The sequence below is a fragment of the Adiantum capillus-veneris genome, chromosome 2 (genome assembly GCF_014529385.1).
Source record: "Adiantum capillus-veneris isolate H3 chromosome 2, ASM1452938v2, whole genome shotgun sequence".
Lineage (NCBI taxonomy): Eukaryota > Viridiplantae > Streptophyta > Polypodiopsida > Polypodiales > Pteridaceae > Adiantum > Adiantum capillus-veneris.
This window is the reverse complement of record NC_140932.1, coordinates 36,082,910-36,107,396: the sequence shown is the minus strand read 5'-3', so window position 1 is coordinate 36,107,396 and position 24,487 is coordinate 36,082,910. Positions and strand designations below refer to the sequence as shown.

The window sequence follows — 24,487 nt, the reverse complement described above, 5'->3', positions numbered from 1 at the left end:
AAGGGATACAACGTCTCATGGTAAAAGGAGATGCACTTCTCATTGTTAAACAGATTTTAGGCATTTGGGCACGCAAGAATGAAAGCTTAAGGACAAAAGTTCATGCCATTCGTAGGCTATTTAATCAATTTGAGGAGGTGCAATTATATCATATTCCTAGGAAAAAAAATGAAGATGCTGATTTACTTGCACAACAAGTCGTTGCATGTGTAAAGAAAGAAGTGCAGGTCATCATGGTGGCGGCTGCTGTGAAGCAACCGAGGTACCAGGGATTGGAGTCATTGGCTCCCAACATTGGCTACATTTTGGAGGGTGAGTTTCCACCAGACTTCACAAAAGCTCAGAAGAGGAGACTCATGAAGAAGGCAAGCATGTATCTCTTCCTAGAAGGCTCCCTCTATCAAAGAGGGAAGGATCAAGTGTGCAGAAGAGTACCAACTATCGAGGAAATTCCAGCCATTTTAAAAGGTTTGCATGAAGAGGCATATGGTGGTCATTTTGCCCAAGAATCAACTGTGAAGAAGATTTTGCTTGCGGGGTATGTTTGGCCAAGCTTGCATGTGGATGTCCAACACTGGTGTAAAAGTTGTCACAATTGTCAGGTAGATGGGAATAGAAGATTGATTTATGGTCCAAGGCAAATCGTGCTTGCAAATGGACCCTTTGAAAAGTGGGGCATTGATGCTATGAGTCCTCTGCCTAGGATAAAAAATGGTAAACTCTACATTCTAGTGGCTGTAGACTATATGACTAGGTGGGTGGAAGCTCAAAGTGTGGCAAGAGTGAATGAGAGGACAGTTAGCAAGTTTGTGTACAATCACATTTGTTGCAGATTTGGCACACCTTTGGAGATTGTTTCTGATAATGGTCCAGGATTTAGAAAGTGATTTCTCACAGAAGTCTGTGAAGAACTTCGCATTCTACATCGTCACAGTACACCCTACTATCCCCAATCAAATGGTTTGGTAGAAAAAGCTAATGTGTCATTGCAGGCATCATTAGAAAGATGGTGAAAAACAAGACAAAGTTGTGGGATGACTTCTTGGATGGTGCCTTGTGGGCATATCGAACCACATATAGGGAAGCCACAGAGTTCACACCATTTCACTTGGTCTATGGTCAAGAGGCTTTGCAGCCTATCGAGCTCAACATTCCAACAATGCAACTTCATGGCAAAGGAGCACAAGATGATCAAGAGGTATGGATAGATCGACTTCTTACCTTAGCTGAGCTTGAGTGGAAAAGAGAAGCAGCATACGAGTTCTATAAGAGGAAAGCCACACAGATAAAGGAAAAGCTTGACAAGAAACTGAAGGACAAAGGCATCAATGAAGGAGATCTTGTGCTAAGGTATGACAATCGACTTGACAATCGTTTTGATGCCAAGTTTGAAACTAGATGGCAAGGGCCATACATAGTCAAGAAGGCTTTCAATTCTAGTTACTATCAGCTTATGGACTTGAATGGTAAAGAGCACTCCAGGAAGGTAAACGGGTATCGCTTGAAGCCCTATTTGAGTCGCCATCTACCAAAGGATCTACCAAAGATCTATCCAAAGGCCGCTATCTCATGTAATTATTGTTACATGAAGCATGAGTGTAACTCCAGCCAAAATTCTGAGGGGCCAAACAATGAAGATCTCGTCAAGGACTCTGAAGCACTCTCTTTGGAAAAGATGCTCTATGATGGTACATGAATATACCATCATCCTGGGGGAGGGCTAATGATAGCCGTTTTCCGGCTCTTTGTAATTGCCATAGTAAGTTACTCCACCCTACAAAATTCACCCAAATGCTATGGCTATCCCTACCATTTCACTGTACATAGGCGTGTGTGAGTTAGGGGGCTTTTTCCATATCTTCTTAAAAACCCTCAGCTAGCTAGTCACTGGGCTAGTTGAGCCAAAAAAATAAAAAAATAAAAAAATAAAAGTATATTATGGCCTCTTTGTGTGTAAATATTTCATTGTATATATGGCCTAAATATAAAGATTTTTTCATAATTATTTTGGTATTTATTTAAATATTTCTACATAGGTGTGTGTTATTTATGCTCTGTACATTGCCTCACCATTACCACAATTTTTCTTACCATTTTTCATACTCTTTATTCCATATAGAAATATTTTCATGTAAGCTTCTCTTATATTTAGTGTAACTCCACCCCAACAAAAATCCAAACAAACTAGTTTTATTTATGTGTATATTTTTTCACTATTGTGATTTTTCCCTTCCTACATCTATTTTGTTTTTTTTTCTAAAAAAATTAGAACACCAAAAATATTTATCTTTTTATGGTAGCCTCATAATGAGAGAGATTTCTTTTGACCCCTTTATATTTTTTCCACCTATGTTATTTATATTTTACATGTACATATTTTTTAGACCCCTCAATATTTGATTTTCTTAGTTGTACTATTCACTTATATCATGATCTCAACAATATCTTCAATTATAGACCTACCAAATAAGGTCAAGGGTAGGTGGCATGCATACATGCACTATAGAGGGCTCACTCTTGGAGGTATTCAAAAGAATCATCCAAAGAAGGATCCCACAAGGACCTTGTGCAGTGGAAAAAAACGATCGGTTTTGCTGAATTTTTAAAGTTCACTTTCTCTCCGAATTTGAAAAGGTAATACAAACAAAAGTTGTAGCTCGTGGGCTGAACTTTTGCCTCAAATTTTTTCATATTTTTTTGAGCTACGAGCTGAGCTATGATTTTATTAGTGGACCCCAGTTTTCCCATGCTATGCAGCCACACACTCTCTTCCACTTTATCATTTTCCTCTTTCACACACACTTCTCCACTCATCATCCCCACCTCTCTCACCACTCCTCTCTGCACCCTACTCACCTTTTCCTCAACCTTGAAGAATAAGAGAAACCATGGTAAACTCATACCTCCCACACACAATTCCATTCCAAAATTGACCACTTAGTCTCATTTTTTCTCCTCCAAATTACCCATATCTATCAAAAAACCACAAAATTCATCCTCTTCTCTTAAAAGACAGCATCATGGTGGTTGATTACTCAGCTTCAATTACCTTGTCTCTCAAGGAAGGTCAAGAGTGGAGAAAAAATGTATCGTCAAAGCTAGTGGACCGTCAACAAGCGTCAAAATTGGCCCTACTCAAGACACTTGGAACATCAACCTTGTAAGAAATCCACCTTTTCTTACCTCTTAAGAGTTTTTCTTCCTTATTTGTATCCTACATGGATACTCCCATTGTAAATATCCAATTCCATTTGTAAATTAATAAAAATACTAACTCTACTAACACTAATCCACTATGAAAAGTCCTATCACCTCTCTCTCTCTCTCTCTCTCTCTCTCTCTCTCTCTCTCTCTCGTGTTTTAGTGTGTGAGAGTGTTCCATTGGTGTTAGGGTTAGTGTAAATTCCTTGCTTGTTTGTGGGTTGCTCTAACGATTCTCCTCTTTTGCGCGAGGTGGTGCCCCTTGTGTAGTTGGGATTTGGCTGGGGGTTTGTTGTTTTGGTTTGTGTTGTGTTGTGCCCCAGCCCCATTGAACAGCACGGGAGCCTTGTAGGGTGTCTAGAGGTTTCTCTTCTTGTTGCCCGCCCCGAACCGCTTCAGTACGAAGTGGGTTTACAAGTTGAAACGCAAGCCGGATGGTGAGATCGATCGCCATAAGGCTCGACTTGTTGCAAAGGGTTATGCACAGCAAAAAGACATAGATTATGAAGAGACTTTTGCTCCCACTTGTCGTATGACTACTGTGCGTTTTCTATGTGCATTGGCAGCTCATTTTGGTTGGGATGTACATCAATCAGACATTGTTACTGCTTTCTTGAATGGTGACATATTTGAGGAAGTTTATGTAATGCAGCCTCGCGGTTTTGTCATAAAAGGACAAGAGGACAAAGTGTGCAAATGTAACAAGGCTTTGTATGGGTTGAAGCAATCTCCTCATGCTTGGTATGAGAAAGCTGACACTCATTTGGTAAAACAAGGCTTTCGTAACAATCCAACAAAAAGCACATTGTATGTAAAGCGTGAGGGTGATGTACTTCTCATTGTGGTTCTTTATGTTAATGATTTGTTGATCATTGGACCAAATGAGAGACATATTGTTGAATTTAAGGCTGATTTGAATGCTACTTTCAAGATGAAAGATTTGGGGCTGTTGGATCATTAGTTGGTATACAGTTTAAGCAGTGTGATGGTGGTATTGCCTTGTGTCAGAAAAGTTACATAGAGACATTGCTATGTAAGTTTGGACTTGAGGATTGCAAACCTATTGCCACTCCCATGGAAACAGGTTTGAAGTTGAGTCTACATGATGCTGGTGATCCTGATGATGTCACTCTTTACCAAATTGTTGTTGGCTGCCTCATTTATGTATGCAACACGAGGCCGGATATTCAGTTTGCAGTCTCACAGGTCAGCAGATTTATGCATAGCCCAGGGTCTAAGCATTGGCAAGCTATCAAGAGGATTTTCCACTACCTTAGTGGCACTTTACATCTTGGCTTGTTTTATCCCAAGGGGGGATCATTGCCGCCAGACTTACATGCTTTTTCGGACTCAAATTGGGTTGGTTGTTTTGACACGCGAGTGTTCACAAGTGGTTTTTGTTTCATGCTTGGCAGTTCATGTATATCATGGTTGAGCAAGAAGCAACCTACTGTGGCCACTTCGAGTTGTGAGGCTAAGTATAGGGCAGTCTTCACAGCTACGGTTGAGTGTGTATGGCTCAGACGCCTTATGGTTGATTTGGGTGTTGGAGAGGACACTGCCAACACTATCTACACTGAAAGCCAGAGCGTATTGACAGTTGCGAGGAACCCAGTTTTTCATGCTCGCACAAAGCACATTGAAGTGCATTACCACTATATCAGGGAGAGGCTCTCAGCAGGAGAGATCAGCTTGGCTTATGTGCCAACACAAGACAACCTTGCAGATCTTTTCACAAAGGCATTGTCTCGTGAGAAGTTTGAAGCTTTCCGCAAAGCTTTGGGCTTACTCCCCTTTGTGGACTAATCCTGTTCTCAGGGCATGGCACTTCCCTTTACTCATGTGCCAGCTCTTGTTCACCACATCACTCCAGGGGGGATTTGTTACCATATACATGTGGTAGTGATGTGTGTGAACACACTAGGACTGCCGGGGCATTTTTCCCCACTTTAGGAGGTTTTCTCCCCCGTACATTGTATATATGCCCATCACTCTAGGGCTATCTATCTTTCCATTGCACACTAAGTAACACACTCTCTATTGTGTGCCTTGATCTTCCTTCGTCTTCTCCAAGCTGTGTGTGTTTCTCTGCAACCCTAATTCCAACACTCTTCCACGCGGCATTGGATTTCCTATGGCCTCTTCTTTTTTATGGTTCGAAAGTTGCACCATTGCTTTCTTCAGAAGATGAAGAATTTGAGGAAAATGGAGAAGAGAGTCACCTCTTTCTCGCCTTTTTCTTGCGTTGTTCCTCCTTGTCTGCACCATCACTTTTCTCATAATAAGAGGAAGAGGATGAAGAAGATGGAGAAGGTGACCTCTTTCTCGCATTTTCGTCTCTTATTTGTTGTCATCCCTCTTTGAATTATGGTGTGGAAAAATGTGCGATGGTCTTCTCCATTTAGGAGGTAATGGAGAGCATTTTTCCCGTTGTCTTAGTGGAGCCATCTCCACCGTGGTGACAAGAGACTCACTTCTTTCTCCTTCTTTTGGTGGGGACTCTTGAGTTCTCCTTTGATAAGGAGAGGCATCATCAAGTAGTAGATTTTTTAGCCCTTCGTACGCATCCTCTTCTTCCCGAATCAGAGAGAGGCATATTTTGGAAGTCTTGCAAGGAGACTTCCTAGGTACTCTCTCGTCATGGTGGGGAGTTTGGAGAATCCCATGAGCACGAAGCTGACATTGCACTTCACTTAGGAGGGATGGATTGCCCATGGCTTGGTGAAGTATAAAAACAAGGTAATTAACAAGCATAGGGGCATCATCAATAGCCTGCTCATTAGCAAAATCAAAGTTATCAACATTAATTTCACTCTTTACTATTGTCAACCACTCAAGCTATTGTACCCGTGGCTAGAATATCATTGATTGCAAGGAATAGAAGAGAGGGTCTTTCAACACCAAAATAGTACCAACTTCTGTCAATCTTCTAATAGCTTAAAAGTGGTTAAACCGTAGGCAAGCCACGTAAGACTCCACTATTAAGACCATAGCTCGATAGTGATGCCCCAATTATCTGCACAAATATAAGTGCACTGCAAGGCTGAAAAATCCCTATTCTACTTACTCAATTGCAATTAATAATATCAACCATATATAGCTAGCTTGAAGACCTCCCCTCTTAAACTATAAAAGAGAAACCTTGTGCTCTGATACCGATGTCACATTTGATGGTCTAGTAACTTGTGTGTAGCAGAAAATCGCATAGACATAGTGAGCATTTCATTAGAATATATTCCTAATGAGCATAGCAAGAGTGCTTGGATGGAGAGAGCAACAAAAAGCATAACACCTAGTTAGATAAGCATGAACAATACTCCAAAAGAGAAAGAAATTAAGCTATTGACAACAATTGAGGACCGGATTTATATGGAACCAATTCCCCCTCCAAAAGGCTTTGTATTATAGGTTTCCCTCATCAAAGGTGACATTTTACAATACAATTCTTCGTATTAATTCAATAACTAGCTAGTGCAAATGAAGATGGAAGTTTCAAGCATGAGCAAACACTTTTAAAACACAACATTAATTCCCTCACGGTCTCAAATCCAAGACCTCACCCACCTTTGAAGATGGTGAGAGCTAACGGGATATGAGAGTATATCGAGAGGAAGGAGTAATCTTATGAGAAAGAAATTTATCTGCTCCCCTAATCACTCATAATAGCTTAACATAGCTTAGTAATTAGCATGGTAGAGAAGATGAGCATACATTGAATTTGACTCTTGGTTGGATTTGCATCACAAAGCCAAGAGTTGTTGGTGTAAGCCTTCCTTCTCACAAGCTTGGAGTAGGTGATGAGATTTCCATTAAAGCTTGAGAAGGAGAGAGAGAGAGAGAGAGTCTTTTTGCTTCACACTAGAGATTGTGTGAGTGTGTGTGTGATAATGTCTTGTCAAATTCAACCCCCTCTCTCTTGGTTAACTCCTCTTGCAAAATACTCATACCGACACCCCATTGGACCCTACAAAGCTTAACCAATGAAAATTGAGAAGCATAAGTGATAGCCTTCTGACATGTGTCCCCCTTTTCCCTTTTGTGAAAGTTTTGGGTAATTAAATAATGCAACTGTACTTTCATTGTGTCCTTTTGTCTTCTAACCAATAAGAAGCAGGCAAACCATTGGGCTGTTGAATACTCATTGGACCCCTTGGGAGACTATCCAATAGTCTTCTAAAAGCTTAATTCTTATTGGTTTTTTTATCGAGTGTTTTTACATGAACTAACTAAATTTACTCTTAACTAAATTTATCAAGGCTAGAGACCCGACATGTGTCCACTATACCCTTTGTGTAAAGGGGCTTGCATGTGTGTGTGTGTGTGTGTGTGCGCGCGCCGCGCACGCGTGCACGTTTTTCTCTCATCCCCTACTAAAAGGGCTCACCCCCTCCTATGTACGGATCTAAGAATAATTTTTTGTGCATTTACAAAGAATCCAATATCCCTAAAGTTTGACCATTGGACTTTACATTAAAAATTGAAACCTTAGCATTTTGGAAGTCTTAATGGGGTGAACCTTAGGGTCTTTTAAACCCATTGTTGCACATTTCTCTTTCGCAGATGGCTCCCCCTTTGGATCCCTATTTTCGCTCCTTCGGATCCCTACTATGGCCGATCTATAAGCTAAACCAATATTCTAACTTTTTCTCCCCTGGTACTTCCCTATATTAAATGATCAATTCAACATGAGAAAATCATTGAAGAGAATTAGATATTAGTTATTATGCCAGATACATCTCATAGAAATCAACACCTTCAACATGAATTGTTTTGAAATCATAGAAAAGTTCATCTCCTTCACAAAGTGGTACAAGTAGATCAACATGCTTCCTGCATATATTGATCCACAACCCTTTTAGCTTTTGAGGTATCCCCATTATGTGCATCCTTGCTGTCATCACAATACCTTCGAAGGCATAATATCCTCATAAGCCCATTTCCCAACATCTCTCATTGATGCACTCCCTCCATCAAGTTTACGTACAAAAATTACGAACTCACAAAAACAACATACATTATATTGCTTTGATATTAGTAAATGACTACCCATTCATATATTGAAGGATTGTGTGCTTTGGACTTGTTTGTAGTTCCATTGAAAGGGGATCCAATTCATCTTCATTTGCTCATAAGCGAGTGCCCATCCATGATCATCACAATTCCTTAAAACTCATATAATACCCTCATAGACCCATTTCCTCTCATTGATGCAGCCCCTCCATTAGGTTTGGATACAAAAAATATAAACTCACAAGAAAAAAACGTATATCATAGTGCATTGGTATTGTGCAAGGATTGTTTTGGACTTGTTTGTAGTTCCAATAAAAGGAGGTCCAATTCACCTTAAATTGCTCATGAGTGAGTGCCCTTCTTATAGAAAACCCCTTTCCCAATCATGCTTTTCCCTTGCCATGGCCAAAACTATAGAGACTCCACGTTATCTCTTTGCCATCCAACTCTTTGCCTAAATAGAAGATAACATGGTAACAAAATAGAAGAGTTATATTTTCCCTAAATTGAGCACACCCACTAATGAAGTTTCACACTCAAACAACTCTCATTCAACCATGCATCATTCAAGAATAAGCATTGCTACAAAAACAAGGTGTTATTAACTGTCATCTATGATGTAGAAATGGGTTGTTTTCTAGACGTTGCCACTCATTAGACCTTGCCCCTCGAGCAGACGTTGCCACTCATTAGACCTTACCCCTCGAGCAGTGGCAATAGTTATTGTGCACCAATATAGTAAGTTGGACAGAGTACTAGTGCATGGACTATATTTCAAGATGTTCCTTGTTGGAGGAATAATTCTTGACAAACTAAATCATTGACACATCTACTAGAAATGTTTCGAGCCACAACTCGAACCGTTCTATTTGCCAACTATATACACAAAAGTTTTGCTTGATGAAGTGCTTTTTGTGGGGTCATGGAACTAGCACAATGAGCTCTGCACAAGGGATCTTATCTACAAGAAAAGCCTTCCTGGTCTTTTCCCTTGCCATTTTCATCTAACCTCAACTCTTATCTCCTCACATAGCATGACCTGTGGTACGTTCTGATCTTCTACCATTTATTCGGGAAACACTTGCAATTTATGGACACCCAAGTTCTTGCAGTCAACCATGAGACAGCTAGATTAAGTAAGGGACTCCCAAACAACAATAGCACTTGTTATATTCTCCCTCCAATTTTTGTGGAAAGTAAGAGACTCCCAAAGAACAATAGCACTTATGTACATGTGCTCCCAAAATCAATGAAATGAATGATATTATGAAGCACACTACTTTTAGGCGAAACTATTGCAATAAGGAGGAGAAGAAAAGAGAGATTTGTTAAAAGTTTTACATGCAACAACGTAGAATTTGAACCAATATATAGTATTTATAAAGCCTTTCAAGGATCAACTAATTAATGACCACTCTGATATGTATTGTTTATTTCGCATGACTTGGGAGACTAGCCTCACGGAGGATCTAAGATATGGCAATGCTTGGTTAAGATCACATTGTTAAAAGTAACTATCTAACGACCAAAACAAAAAAAAAGTGTTCTTTTACCAAGCTAGTGTTAAAATTCAATAAACTCTAGAATAGAAAAAACATTTTCAAGTTTGTTATAAAAAAAATGATTAAAGAATTAATAAATTTGAGACTGTTGGGGAGTTTCAATTAGCATATAAATTTAACGATAATAGGAATTAAAGTAATAATAAAATCAAATGATGAGATTAAATGATTTAAAAATAATAAGCTTAAAAAAATTAGTTAAATAGAGAGTAAAGAGAACATTGATTGATGGCAAGACAGCGAGCAAGAAGATTATTTTCATTGATTAATACAAAATGAGAGCCTCAACTACATGGCATTTTTCCATTAGTTGCGAGGATTTAACAAGTTCTTGATAATTTTTTTAAGGAATGGAGACCTTGCATTGTGGGAGTAGTCTTTGCACAATATCGCAAATACTGCTTAATGATTGCATATAACTTTCAATTGTCACCCTCTTCCCCACATATCGCGTGATTAATTAAGACCGCGCATAATCAAGGCATGATATGGTATAGATACAACAAAGCATGCAAGTAATAAAGCTCAAATGATGCCCAGAAGGAAAAAATTTAGGTCATCTTGTCCATTATAATACAATAGCATTCATTTGTCTTCATGCAAAATGGGTCAATTTGCAGTTTCTGATGGCATAATACAATAGCATTCATTTGTCTTCATGCAAAATGGGTCAATTTGCAGTTTCTGATGGTATCTTTTACATACTACAGCTAGCCTTGATGCTCCTGCAAACGATTACTGCAGATCAGAAGCTCAAAACACAGTTTTGTTCGTGCGCCTTACATAACATATATAACTGTGATCATTTGAATGAGCATGTATGCCATGCCATCGCTGCTGATCGATCAAACTCTTCTTCTCTTGTTAGTAGGCTTGTATGGCATATCAATGCAGTGCAACCACTGTGCCATTGCACGGTGCTCGTATTATATCATGATGTAGACGACGCATTGGTCGTGCGGATTGGGATAGAAGCCTCGAATGGATAGCCACATGCTCCAATTGGCTCAGTAAATCACGTGCATTGGATGCAACAACGACAATGTCCCTACAAGCCGGAGTCATAAATCCTTCTCTGACCGCACCATCAAGAAAAGACAATAGACTGTCGTAATATCCATTCACATTGAGAAGTCCAACCTTCATGTCAGACACAGAATAAAAGCCAATTATTACATTTAACGTTCATCTCTCTAATTTGATGGGAAAAATTAGCAAATGACTTTCAAATGAGCAGCTTCATGTCAGACACAGAATAAAAGCCAATTATTACATTTAACGTTCATCTCTCTAATTTGATGGGAAAAATTAGCAAATGACTTTCAAATGAGCAGCCGTATTATACCGGCTTGTTGTGGATTCCCAGCTGAAACCAGGTGATTTGTTCAAGAACTTCTTCCCATGTACCAAACCCACCTGTATCATAGCAAATACAGCAAATGAATATGCATGGGTAAAGAGCACTTTGTCATTTACCTTGTAGTTTACCTGGTAGTGCAATGAATGCATCAGCAAGCCGTCCCATTTCTGCTTTGCGCTGGTGCATGTCATCCACTTCAACAACTTCACCCACTGGCTCAATACCCCCCTCCATCTTCTGCAAATTAATGTATCAAAGCCATAGTAAACATTGGCTACAGTGTCATATACGCAAGCCGCACCAATCAAACCCATGTCTACTGCAATGTAATTATTGATTACTCAGAGCTTATTGCAGTCTAGGGAGAAAGCAAGGAATGGCATGCTTTGGCGATATAACAAGCTGCACCACAGACCGGGATAAATATTTACCACGATGCTGACGAGCGATTTGGGTATGATTCTGCAAGGTTTGCAACCAGACTGATTACGATACGCACAATTGCAGCAGCTAAAACTGATGAAACTGATGATGATCACAACGTTGGGAATTAATTACCCTATCACTTTCTGCCCGCCGTGGTGCACCACTTCAGAGATCATGCCCATGAGGCCAACGTTGGCGCCGCCATAAACCAGGTGGAGGTCACGCTTAACCTGTAAAACCCAGGGATCGAACACAACGTTGAAAAAGAGAGAGAGAGAGAGAGAGAGAGAGAGAGAGAGAGAGAGACCAGCTCCTTGCCGAGCTCAATGGTGGCGTCCTGGTAGACATTGCGGCTGCCGCTGTAAGCTCCACAGAACACGCAAACGCGCTTCAGTCTACTGCCAATTTCAGCACCACCTTCATGCAAAACTGCAGCTTCCATCACCATTTCCGTGTGTTCGTGAGTGAGATAGAGAGAGAAGGGGGACTGCCTCTGCCAGTGTCTAAGGGCCTGCGTGTGCGTGCACTCTCAAATCTTTGAATACGCGATGTGCCTACCGTACTTATATAGGCTAGAGAAGAGAAGAATGTGTGTTTCATCAGACACGCTGCTGAACCGCATTAGCTATCATTTAATGGCTCGTCTGCCATACCGTTTGCTTTTCCACGAGCTTTGAATCATGCGCCATCCTCGCCGTCTCATGATGCCCTCTTCCCTTAATTGTGGATGTGATGTATGCTGATTTTGTTTTGGTTATTTAGATGTGATCTAGATCTACAGTCTCCTTCCCAAGGCTCGTTCAAGGCTCGTTCAAACTTGAAAGTTGAAACCTATTGTATTAGCCTCCGCCTACCTACACATGTAGCGTTAGAAATTGTTGTCCTCCTCCTCGTAGGCTATTCTCACTTGGCAATTCTCTTACAAAATCTTGTGGAACTTTGTCAAACTTGTGCAATAGGCTATTCTCACTTGGCAATGCACTTGCAAAATCTTGTGGAACTTTGCCAAACTTGTGGCTCATACTCTCGGTCACAATGGGGGTTGCAAGTTCCACCATTGCCAAGTAGTCTACCATAGCCATGTGACTGTCAATACTCGGGTTTAGTGTACTCCACCTACAATTTTTCAAATTTACCTCTAAATTGAAAATTTGATAGTGAGAAAACCTACAAAATTTTAAGTAATTCAGTCTCTCTCTCTCTCTCTCTCTCTCTCTCTCTCTCTCTCCCCCCAACTAAGTACCCGAGAAGTTCTACGCTAGCAAATAGTCGATACCATTTTTATCAATGCCATGTCCAACTAACGCCACTACATGATCAATTGTGTGAAGGGAGTAGGAAGCAACAATGAAAATTCCTAATTGTAAGATAACCAAGAGGAGTGAAGTTGTCAACAGACGATGAAGACAAAAAGAGGTACTTGTAGGAAAATTAAGAAAGACAGACTAAGAAGAAAATGGACACATTCTGCATAGTATCGAAGAAAAGAAAGCCCAAGAGAGTCGAGATGATTGCTTAGAAAAAGGAAAGGCTTGATCGAGAAAAAGATTACTTTGAGAGAATCCAAACACGGGACATTGACAAGAAGAGAGCAACAAAATTTGCCAAGAAGAAGATACCTAATGTGGTTACACAAGCACACAGTAAAGAAGATGAGGCCAAGGCACAAGACGAGCTATATAAGGAGACAAGAGGCAACTTAGAGATCAAAGGAAAAAAACATGGAAAGAGGGAGAAAAGGTCCGCAAATAATCAAAATAAGAGAGAAAAGATACTATTGAGGCTAGAGCTAGGAAAAAGTTGGAAGAAGAACAATGGCTATAGCCGCAAAAGATTAAAAAACAAAGAGAAGAGGAAGAGGGAAGACAAAGAGCAAAGGAAGAGGAACAACCCCATGATTTATTGTTTCACTCATCTTCAAGATTGCAATCTCCTCCCCTTATAGAAAGTCAGCAAGATTGGGCTCTCGATACCCAAGCCATTGAGACCTAGCAAATACAGAGAGAAGAGGCAAACAAGGGGAATCTAGACATATAAGACCTCAAAGATTTATTAGATTTTATGGTCTTTTATTGAACAACCGCCACCTAGATTGCTTAGTCCTTTCTAGCCAACACCAAAGATAGGCTAACCTATTAGTCCACCTTAGATGATTAGATCTAATATGCCACATCTTCATCAAATGGATGTTTGATCACATGTGGCAAGAGCAAGACCTTCTATTGAAGATAAGGCTTATGGAGCACATCAAAGGGAGTTTAGATTGGCAGTCATAGATACACAAATAAAGGCCTTAGAAGATGCTCTACTATAAGAAAGTGTCAAGGTTGTGACAGTCAAATCATTGCAAAACTATAGAGCAGGATTTGGAACATATGAAAACAAAAAGCCAAAGCTTTGAAAGAAGGAAACCAAGTCAAAGAGGAGGACATGACTATACTAGAGTTAGAAAACTCAAACTTTATTACCTCATAGACACTCTTAGCGCGTTGTAAGAGGTCCAAGAGAAACTACATAAGGTAACACTTCAAGGCAAGAGGTTGCAGATGCAATTGACTTTCTATGAATTCACAAAAAAACTTGGAAATTGTTAAATACTGTCTCACCAAGTAGAGGTAGAAAAAAAAAGTAAAGCTTTCTATTTTTATGTGCATAAAGCATTCAAAAGAACATACACTTTTATCTTTTTTTTTTAAATCGTGTCTCCAAAATCAAGGAATAAGCAATGTCCATCGTGATGCATGTTAAGCTTTTCATATGCATGGTAAGAACTTCACTTTTCCATCCTCTACAACTCTTCTTTTCTTTGAAACTTTCCACCCTTATTGATTGTGAAGCACTGTGGAAAGCAAGGCTAGAAAAGAGGGAACTCCCAAGAAGAAAACCCTCAAGGATACATTGGTAGATTTGAAACCATAGCAACAAGAGGAAGTGAAACCCTACCAACAACAGTAAGTTTCCATAAGGTGAGTGATATCATGCTAGCTTGACAAGGAGTACTTAAGGGACCACACCACAATTATATTTTGAGGATTGCTCAAGGATTTAAAGACCGTATCGGTAAATCTTTCAAGCATGCCAAAGGAGTGTGAAGACTTTGCAACGAGAATGAAATAAAGAAGACATTTCAAAGAGTGGGTCCACAACCATACTTTGAGTTGCCTGCCTCATGATCTCCTTTTTGCTATTAAGAAAAATGGCACACCAACACTATTGGATGACAACATGGAGAATATTGAGGTAAGAATCATAGAAGATCTCGTGGCCAAAGCCTTGAAATTTCCAATCACAAGAGAAGTGGTCCACACAAGGGGAAGATCAAGTGTAGAAACCCTCAAAAATTGGGACAATCTCCCACTTTTTCACATTTGGCCAATCTTGAGTCAGAGATACGTCTACGGCTATACCAGCATCACGTCAACATTTCCAAAACAAGGCCAACAATGTACACCAACCCTTACCATGTAAATGCTAACACCATTACCCATAAACTCAAGATAGGCTTTCAAAAGACAATGAACTTGGAAAAGTATATTGTTCATGAGAGAATTAAATAGATACCTACCAAGAAGGGAGACAAAATCAATTCCCACATTTATAGATTTGGTGTCTTACTAATTGTGGAAGAAAAAGAACTTGAGGAAGACTCCTCTATCTAGGGCATAAATAATTTTAAATAGGTCCTCTTTAACAATAGAGGAAGAGGAAGAAGATGGGGTATAGGTCATGGAGGTGGTCAAGGAAGAGGAAGAGAATGGGGTACACATCATGGAGGTGGTCAAGGAAGAGGCAACCACCAAGGACAGTAGGAGGATAATGCTCGAGATAGAACACACATGGTCGAGGAAACTTTTAAGGCAGGGTGGTTCCAAGAGTTTGTGGTAATGTACAACATAAGAATACAAGTCAACTTGGGATTGTTGTAAGTAGATGGTGGGAGCTGCAGATTAGAGTGGGAATAGAAAAGTTTAAAACCAGCCTTCTAGTAATGTATGTACAAGGGGCATATGGGATGCTATTGAGAAGACCTTGGCTCAGGATTGTTGGAGCCATACATGATTATGCAAATTAGAGTCACTGACAACCCAAAGGCCTAGTAGATTTATTCGTCCGTATTATTCACTACCATGTCAGCTTTATTCAAAATAACATTTTATTGCTTACATATCGATCAAATTACTATCGATTGAAACAGTATCGATCGATTCTGACATAGTATAAAAAGTCTAGATTTGCGTGTTTTGGGCACAATTCCTTTCACCAAAGTGTCGGTTACCCCCGATATAGAAAGGCTGAATTGTCAACTTAAAAAATCCTTTGATTTTTTTAAAAATATATTATTTTTAATGTTAAAACATTAAAAAAAAAACAAATGGATAGATTTGAATCATCTATAATTCTAAGCAATAGAAGTTCTTCTTTAGCTCTATGTTTTAGTATAAATAAATAATGCTAATTAAGCACTAGAGGCTATCTTTTTAGCTATAGTGTCTTAGTGGGAATATATAATTCTAAACATTAGAGGCTATACTCTTAGCTCTATTTCTTTAGAATATATATATAAATAATTCTAAGCATTAGAGGCTATTTTTTTAGCTATAGTGTCTTAATGCAAATGTATAATTCTAAACATTGGAGGCTATACTCTTACCTCTATTTGTTTTAGAATAGAGCAATTAAAAGGTTACCAAAGGTTATTTAAATTGTAATACTTCTATACTTGGTTGTTTGAGCAGGGTCTCTGACTTCTAAGTATGGATAAGATATACACATACATGTAGGGTCTTTTGGTTGTCATGAACAAATGTTCTTACTTCCATATATATAGACATATATTAGGTCCACTTGGTGCCTCTTGGTTGTTATGAGATGATTATCTTACTTCTAAGTGAGGTTTAAGGTGTGAAGTAGGATTCACTTGGTTGTTATACAGCTTATTCTCTTACCTCTAAGTGAATATGGTGGATCACCTATAGAATTCACTAGGTTGTGATCGAGCGAAAGCTCTTACCTCCTAGTGAATATTAGTCATGCATAATACTTAGGAGTCACATGGATGTTATCGAGCTCATGCTCTTACCTCTATGTTGATATAGAAATTAGAGACCTCATTTATTTTAGGGTCGATTGGTTGTGTTTGAGCAGTAGCTCCTTCCTCCAAGAGACATAGATAGTGGAATACGAAATGACTCCAACGCTCATCTAGGTTGTCTTGAGCAAACACTCTTTACGTCCTAGTAGCCACGAATGTCATATCCATTGGTGATTTTCCCTAAAGTATTATCTTAACACTATTCATTCATCATTTTAATTTAGCAAATCATATCTGTAACCTTTTATCTTTCTCATTATGTGATTATGGTAAAAAATTATAATCATACTGTATCTATTGATTGTAGGATATATTTTGTTGAATTCAGAAAGCATGGTGCAAGAAAAAGAGTGGACATGTGTGGAGGAAATAGAGAAAGGCAAAACAGTTTCGTTTGTGGAATGCAAACATTGTGGGCATAAGTGGCACGGCAATGCAACTCGCATCAAGGAACATTTATTCGGCACTAGCCCCAATGTGAAAGAATGTAGAGAACCTCCTAAAGACATATGGGTCCATTTTGCTGGGTGTGGAAAGAGATGCAAACATGCATGACTTCTTCCTAAGAGATAGAAGGGTATGACATGTGGGTCATCTAGTGTAGATCAAGAGGACGTGCGAGCTAGCCAATGACCTTCAATGGGAACAACCTGAACACCTCAAAGTCCTTACACTTTTCCAAATGGTGCCATGGGAGGGATGGATGCAAGTCCCGGGACATCCAGCAGAGCCGCTACGCCTAGGACTCTACATGCAACATTCGCTCAATAGGATATGCTCAAATTGGATCTAAAGTGGACACAAGCCTTCATGGATTGTGGAATCCCATTTAATGTCCTAAGAATCCTATTTTCAAAGATGCACTAATTTCAACTGCAAAAAAAGGATTCATCTATCCTGATTATAATAAAATGCAAATAGAGTATGTGGACAAAGTCAAGAGCAGTACAAAAGCGATTCTTGAGCGAACGATGCTTGACTTTTTTCCAGTGTTTGGTTGTACCATAGCGCTCGACGGATGGACGAGTTGTCAGAAAAAACCATTGATTAATGTCATGGTAATTTGTCCCAAAGGTGCAATGTTTCTGGAGGTCATTGATACCTCAATGAAAGAGAAGACATCTCTCTACTTGACAAAGGTTTATGAGCAAGCTATCACTGGACTGGGTGGACCGAAGAATGTGATAGTTATTGTTATAGATAATGCTTCCAACTAAAAATTAGTGGGTCTATCCATTATGGAAAAGTACTCAAAAATTACATGGCTTGGATGTGCAGCACACACCCTAAATTTACTCCTAATAGATATCGGCAGTTTATCATTCATAAAACAGGTCCTTATTGATTCCAATCACGTAGTCAAGTTTATACGAGAACATCAGTTTACATATGCTTTATTTCGATCCAAGTCTCCGAATAAAGCACTTCAAATTTTCTATGCCACGCGATTAGCTACAGCATACTATGTTTTGAATAATCTCATTGAAGTGCAAGCGGCTCTTACAGAAATTATTGCAGATTGCCGTTGGGAGGCTTGGCTCAGCAAGTATCCAAGCCACTGTGAAAACTCAAAATGTGTGTCCTTGGTGCAATCTTCTCTCTTTTAGCGGAACATCGACAAACTTGTTGACGTTAGTAAGCCCTATGTGGAACTACTAAGGGTTGTCGACACAGATAAGTTTGTCATTGATAAGGTTTATTGGATCATGTCTACGGTTCTAAGTCAAACCAAAGAATACAACCACCACAGTGCAAGGGAGAGAGCACATAGGCGCTGCATCAAACCAAAGAATACAACCACTACAATGCAAGCGAGAGAACAGAGATTGTGCAATTTGTGGAGAAATGATGGGCTCAAATGCACACACCATTGCATGGTGCATTTGTCTTGGATCCAAAGTTTTAGATGAACAGACAAGCTTCCAACAAAGAGGTAATGAGACACTTTAGAAATTTCTACTCGCAGTTGTTGCCAGGCGACGATGGCATGGATGCATTCCAGCAGAGGGTGGATTATGTCGACAAGGAAGGAACTTTCGGAGATCCCTGGGTTCTTAATAGCATAAAAAGGTTTTCAAGCCCATTATGGTGGAAAGAATATGAAGGAGATATAGTTGAGTTACAACATGTGGCAACCAGGGTGCTTTCGATCGCGACATCCAGTGGTAGCTGTGAGCGCAATTGGTCTTTTTATGATTTTGTGCACTCAAATTGCAAAAATCGCTTAAGTCCTGCTCATGCTTTAGACCTTGCGTACGTCTTTTGTAACATGCTTCTCATTCATGCACCCACGAAGGTAGCCACACGGGCGTCGAAGTACACTTTGGAGTGCTTCAGACTCATGAAAAAGTGCTTAATAGAGGTGTAGCGACGATGAGATGGAGTGGGAAGTGGCTTCAAAATGTTCAGATAATGAAGAGGTTGATGACCTGGTGTGTGTGATAGATGGCAAAATGTAAACATCTTTTCATGATAATGTATCTACTCTATCTCACTGTAGCTCACTATTGAGCTATATATCTCACTTTTTTGAATTAAGAGCAACATGCACACCTTTGAACATCTTAAACAAAATGACATCTACAAACCAAATTCTCAACGAAGTCATCAATTAGCAGCTCCAAAAAGAATTCATTGCCATAAACATAGAGAGAATACAATGCCATTTCAAAAAAGGATGAGATAATTTGCCATTAAAATTTTCAACTATAGTCTACAATGTCTTACTGTGACATCCACTGCTTCTTCAAGATCTGCATTCAATGGTTCCTCAAGAATATCCACCATTTCTTGAATATCTGTCTCATGACTTAGTCCTGCCTTCTCAGTCAAGGGAGAGAGAGGACCATATCGCGCTTCGTATCTGGCAAGTTTTTTGGATAAAACCACTACTTCTACTTCTTTGGCTACCAACTTCTCTTGTAGCGAGAGAAGGCTCTCTCCTTGGCGGCTAGTGTAGCCCCTGAGACACGATATTAACAATTTGTTCATGCTCTTCTGGTAGGAGCACCACTGGCCTCTTTCGTGTAGGTGGATCTACCTCCCCACGATGTGCTTGTGCCCTTTCTTTAGCTCTTCCAAGTCTGACACCAACGTTGAAAGGACGGTCTATCCAAAGGACGTGCTTCTTTCTTATATCTTGAACGAAGACTTGCTAGATGAATTACATGGCAACTTGATTATTATTAGGTAGACTGTGCTTCTTTTGGATGAAGCATAGAAGCAACACACTCGTGAGCCCTTTGCAAATCTGAGATTTTTAATGGCGTCGTTGCCTTGGCACCACCTGACCTCCTTAACAGTACATCTTTCACAAAAAAGGAGGGACAACACTTGCGTACATCCTCCAATTTCATTGGTTCATCCTCCAAACCCTCGGGCTCCGTGGCCTCGACAAAGAATGCAGAGAGGCCGAGCTCATGTACCATCGACATTGGGAGGAGCGTATGGGGCTTCCATTTCCTGTCAAATCACACGATAATAAAAGATTGAAACGATAGATACCACTACAAGAGGTTGTGTGCACTCTTGACACTGTTAGCGATGAAAATACATTGGGTTTTTATACTCCCCAGCGTCGCTAAGATCATCGCTAAGAGCGTCGATACAGGAACGTCGCTATAATCGTCGCTCTATGCATCGCTATAGTCATCGCTATATAGTGACGCCTATAGCGACGATCATAGCGACGTCTCTACAGGCCACCTATAGCAACGTTTATAGCGACGCTGTAGAACCTTATATAGCGACGCTCGAGAGGAAAAAAATTTGGTGGCAGGGCATGAACCATCAACCATATTGAATGTTTCATTAATTGATTCACTTTTGAAAGAAAGTGCAAGCTTAGATATAGACCCAAAATAGTCACCCACAAGACAATATAACCATTAACTCCATCATCCATAATATTGTTTGCGGAATAAAGATACAAAACTGACAAAAGTAAATTGATGAAAGTAAATCAATGACAATTGTACACATCATAGGCAAAATCACTTAATTGTTAAACTTTGCAAATGTAATAGTTACAACCCCATTGTCATTATTGAAACAATATACATGGTTTTCAAAAAGACGTATAAATGTCATCTCATGATACATATTCTATGACAAAAGGAAACTAATTCTATCTAGCTACGGCTAAACTGACACCGTCTAATCAGACGTCCAAGCGACGTATCTATCAGATTCTGCAAAAAAACTATGAGACAGCTTTCAATAAGTATAAACATATAGCGATGTTTATAAAACAATACAACAAATAGAAAAGAGTAAACCCTAATACTAACCATGCCTCCGTGAGAACTCAGAATGTCCATCAGGGCGTTTAAGTCCTTCCTGCCTGCGTACTCGTGTTCGTATGGTGTGGGGTCACGTCCTGTCACATCGACCACTGTCAAAACATACAAAGAATCCATTATGTTAGAATTTAAAAACCCCTAAACCCTAAACTATCAAACCTAAAGAGCAATGTGAAAACACTTACAAAATTGGCCTCAAATGATGCCCACCCGCCGCTCCCCAAGTAGTGCGAGCTCCCTACCTCTACTCGCGCTCTGGCTGCCTCCTTTTGTTGCTTCCACTTGTTGGGATTCTCGCGCGCTGCTTTTTTCGCATTCTTCCAATCTTCTTTGGCCAGCCAATCTGGTCTATTCCACCCATTCTTAATTGCTTTTTGCACTTTGCAACGCTTGTACTTGTAGAATTCGTGCATTCGAACCTTCATCACGTCTTCATTGAAGCGGTCAACCCCTGTTGGAACAGGAAACTCGTCATGAATCATGTTGATGCTTCTATCTTTTAAATCACTTGGTACTTCACTCCAGGTGTTTAACATGTAGTGTCTAAATACCTGAGAGCAAAGACTGCGCATGCGCGAGATCACCTTCTTGCCTTCATCATCCGAGATGATGCCACCGTTAAAGTCGACGGAGTTAGGCAAGCCCTCTCGCCGGTGACGCGTGAACCTGGGTGTCCCGACAGGGGTCTCTAGCGGTGTGTGACAGGGGTACGGACGTCAGGTGTCTCCACTGGAGTCTGGGCCCCGAAGCGAGGAGTGTCGACTGAAGTGATTCCTGGAGGAGTAGCTAGTGGTTTGTAGCCGCTAGGAACGGCCGTCAGCCACACAAAACCTGGTGTAAATGGCGATGTCGTGGTTGGTGTCAGAGCGGGAAAAGAAGGGGAGGGTAAAGGCAGCTTCATCGAACACAAGGTGGTGTCGAAGCATCGGCAGCAGCATCCCCACAACAACCGCTGCCACCACCACTAGAGCGCCTTCAATCTAAACACACGTGCTCCATCATACAATGGCGTATCGGCTTCACTTTTCATATCATAATAGATAAGCCTTTCTGAATCCATGATCATCTCGATCATTTCATCGATCTCGGGCTCAAACATTGCCGTGTTGGGGATGTGGTCTGCATGATCATCCCCCGAGCTGTCAGAGGCTACATATTGTGGCCTCACATTGATGGGGGCTTTTCACAAGCCAAGCTCCCATACCCATCTTCTCTCGTCCCCACCCCATGAAAACCCCCTCTTAGGGAGGGAGTGATAAAAGGCATTGGAAAAAGTAAGAAAAAAATAAAGTATGATTATGTAAATATATAAGAAAGGTAAAATAGGCCACCTCATGCCTGCGGGATAGCCCATCCCCACCTTGCCTCCTTTTTCTTCACTGTTGCCCCGCCGGGTGTCACTTTTCCTCTCCTCCACTCAAAAGGTCAACCCCCTCTCTCTTCCCCTTGTCTTTTCTCCTTTCTCTCTCCCCTCAAGCTACCCCACCTCTCACCAATAATGCATTATAACTCACCAATAATGCACCCTAACTCACATGCAACTTACCCTATCTTCCAAAATAGTATACCCCACCCCCTCTTTCTCTCTCCTATCATATCCCATGACCCAAATACCCCCCTCTCTCTCTAAAGGGCGCCATGTCTCTTGTCTTGTAGCTAAATAACCTCCCCCACACTCACACACACTCAGTTTCACTGAAAAAGGTGCCCACAGACCCATCCCCACCCGGTGGTTACCTGATTTTTCTTGTGTTCACACACATGTGCACACAAATTCACCTCTGAACACACTCCCCTCTCTCCCCTCTTGTAATTACTTTATTCTCCATGTCACCTCTCACTTTTTTTCATCAACCCATTTCTCTCTCTTAGTCTCTCTCTCATGAGACTGCTGTTCTGGCACATATACACACAGCCAAACAAGTGGGGCCCACAGTCAGATGGCCTATGTAGATAATGATTTCTTCATTTCTAAATCCTAGAATTTCTCCCCCCTCCTCCCCTATATAAAGAGGGGTCACCATCACACTAAAGACACACAACATCACCAAAGAACACACTATGCGCTGTGTGTGCCTAGTGCACACACACACACCCACACCATCACCATCACCGCAATCACCATGCTTGTCTTGAGTATGACCTCTACACCCTTGGCTATGGAAGATGAAGGGCAACTAAATGAAGGATGATGGCCATAATCCTCGTGCGAGTCTTCGCCATCAACTCCCACCTATCCGCCATGTGCTCTACCACTCTCTCCCTTCTCATTCCCCTACCCTATGCTCCCCATTTCATCGCCTAATTCTCTAAATAAAGCTTGAGGTTTTGTGAGTATATTTTCTTGCAATGTTTTGCCCATGTGAGGTGTGCGGAATCGCCACCTAGTCTTGTGTTTTGAAGTGAGCTTGTGTATATGTGAAGGGTGTGCGGATTCGCCATCCTTTTGTGATGCCTAAGTACTAAGCCGCTATACCCCCTCCCTCACACTCTCTCTCTCTCTCTCACTTGATCTCATTCCCTTTCCTTTTCATCATTACTCCCAAGCATCCATCTCTCTTGGATGAAAACTTTGTTATGGTGGTGTGTTGTTTGCGTCCTAGCCGCTGAAGCTAGGTGGTGCCCCCTGTTTGCTTTACCATGACAGGCTCGAGACGCGCCATTCGGTCCCCGGTGTTTTAGAGGCCGTCGGGGTTCGGGGTTCGCTTTGCTCCCGTCATTTGGTGCCCCCACTGAGGATCTTTCCATGAAACCCTTTAGTTTACAAGACTGAAACCCTTAAAATATTGTGAATGGATGAATGGCTAGCAGGATTTGCTAATTGGACGACAGAAGAAGAAGAGCTCCAAGCACAACTAGACGAACTCCGCATCTCCATCGAAGCTCGAGTGCCAGGCGTAACGGTAATCGATTTGCAGTGGGAGAGTCAACCAACACGCCAAACCCAGTGGATATACATAGGCCAAGTGCCAAGAAGAAGAAGGAGAAGGTCGAAACCATGTCCGCAACCTACAACCAACCCACAACAACAAAATGGAAGGAGCTCTACACAATAGAGAATCAACACTATTCTACTTTGAGAATCGGGTAACTCAAGTCACCGAGGTAATTATCACAGTCAGTTTTCAAGTCGCACCTGATGCTGCAGCACAAATAACGGAAGCATTGGCTCACACTCTCACTAGAGAAACTAGGGATCTACTGAGTTTGTTTCAGGAAAGAACACCACCCTCTCCCACAAGCGTGGACAGTGACTAAGCACCTCTAAGCTTCACATGAATCAGTGCAACCTACCTCAAGACAGATCACACATACCAACACGTGTACGCTCAATCAAGGTAATACTGGACTTGAAGGCTCACTACTAGCACGTCATTGACACCATGCTGGGTGGGGAGCGGTTTTTTGAGGTTCTGGCATCAGATCAGCCATTTGTCTTACCTTTGGTACAAGGCAATGTACCGTTTGAAGTTTTAATCTATGTCCTAGTATAAGAGGGTATACACGCCTCCTTGTAAAGAAGAAAAAAACTTTT

General features: G+C 40.8%; 1 protein-coding gene and 1 pseudogene across 1 annotated transcript; one reads left to right on the top strand and one right to left on the bottom strand.

Annotated features, from left to right (window-relative positions):
• Window positions 1-10,367: 10,367 nt before the first annotated feature.
• On the bottom strand, window positions 10,368-12,075 carry LOC147462627 (putative cytokinin riboside 5'-monophosphate phosphoribohydrolase LOG6). Its single transcript, XM_086526842.1, has 6 exons — window positions 11,867-12,075; window positions 11,692-11,789; window positions 11,565-11,595; window positions 11,262-11,370; window positions 11,119-11,189; window positions 10,368-10,913 (listed from the first exon to the last, which is right to left on the bottom strand). Exons 1-6 carry the CDS (start codon window positions 12,005-12,007, stop codon window positions 10,659-10,661), a joined length of 705 nt encoding a protein of 234 aa, XP_086382968.1. The 5' UTR covers window positions 12,008-12,075; the 3' UTR covers window positions 10,368-10,658.
• A 5,631-nt stretch (window positions 12,076-17,706) lies between these two features.
• On the top strand, window positions 17,707-19,019 carry LOC147462626 (uncharacterized; annotated as a pseudogene).
• The last annotated feature ends 5,468 nt before the right edge of the window (window positions 19,020-24,487 follow it).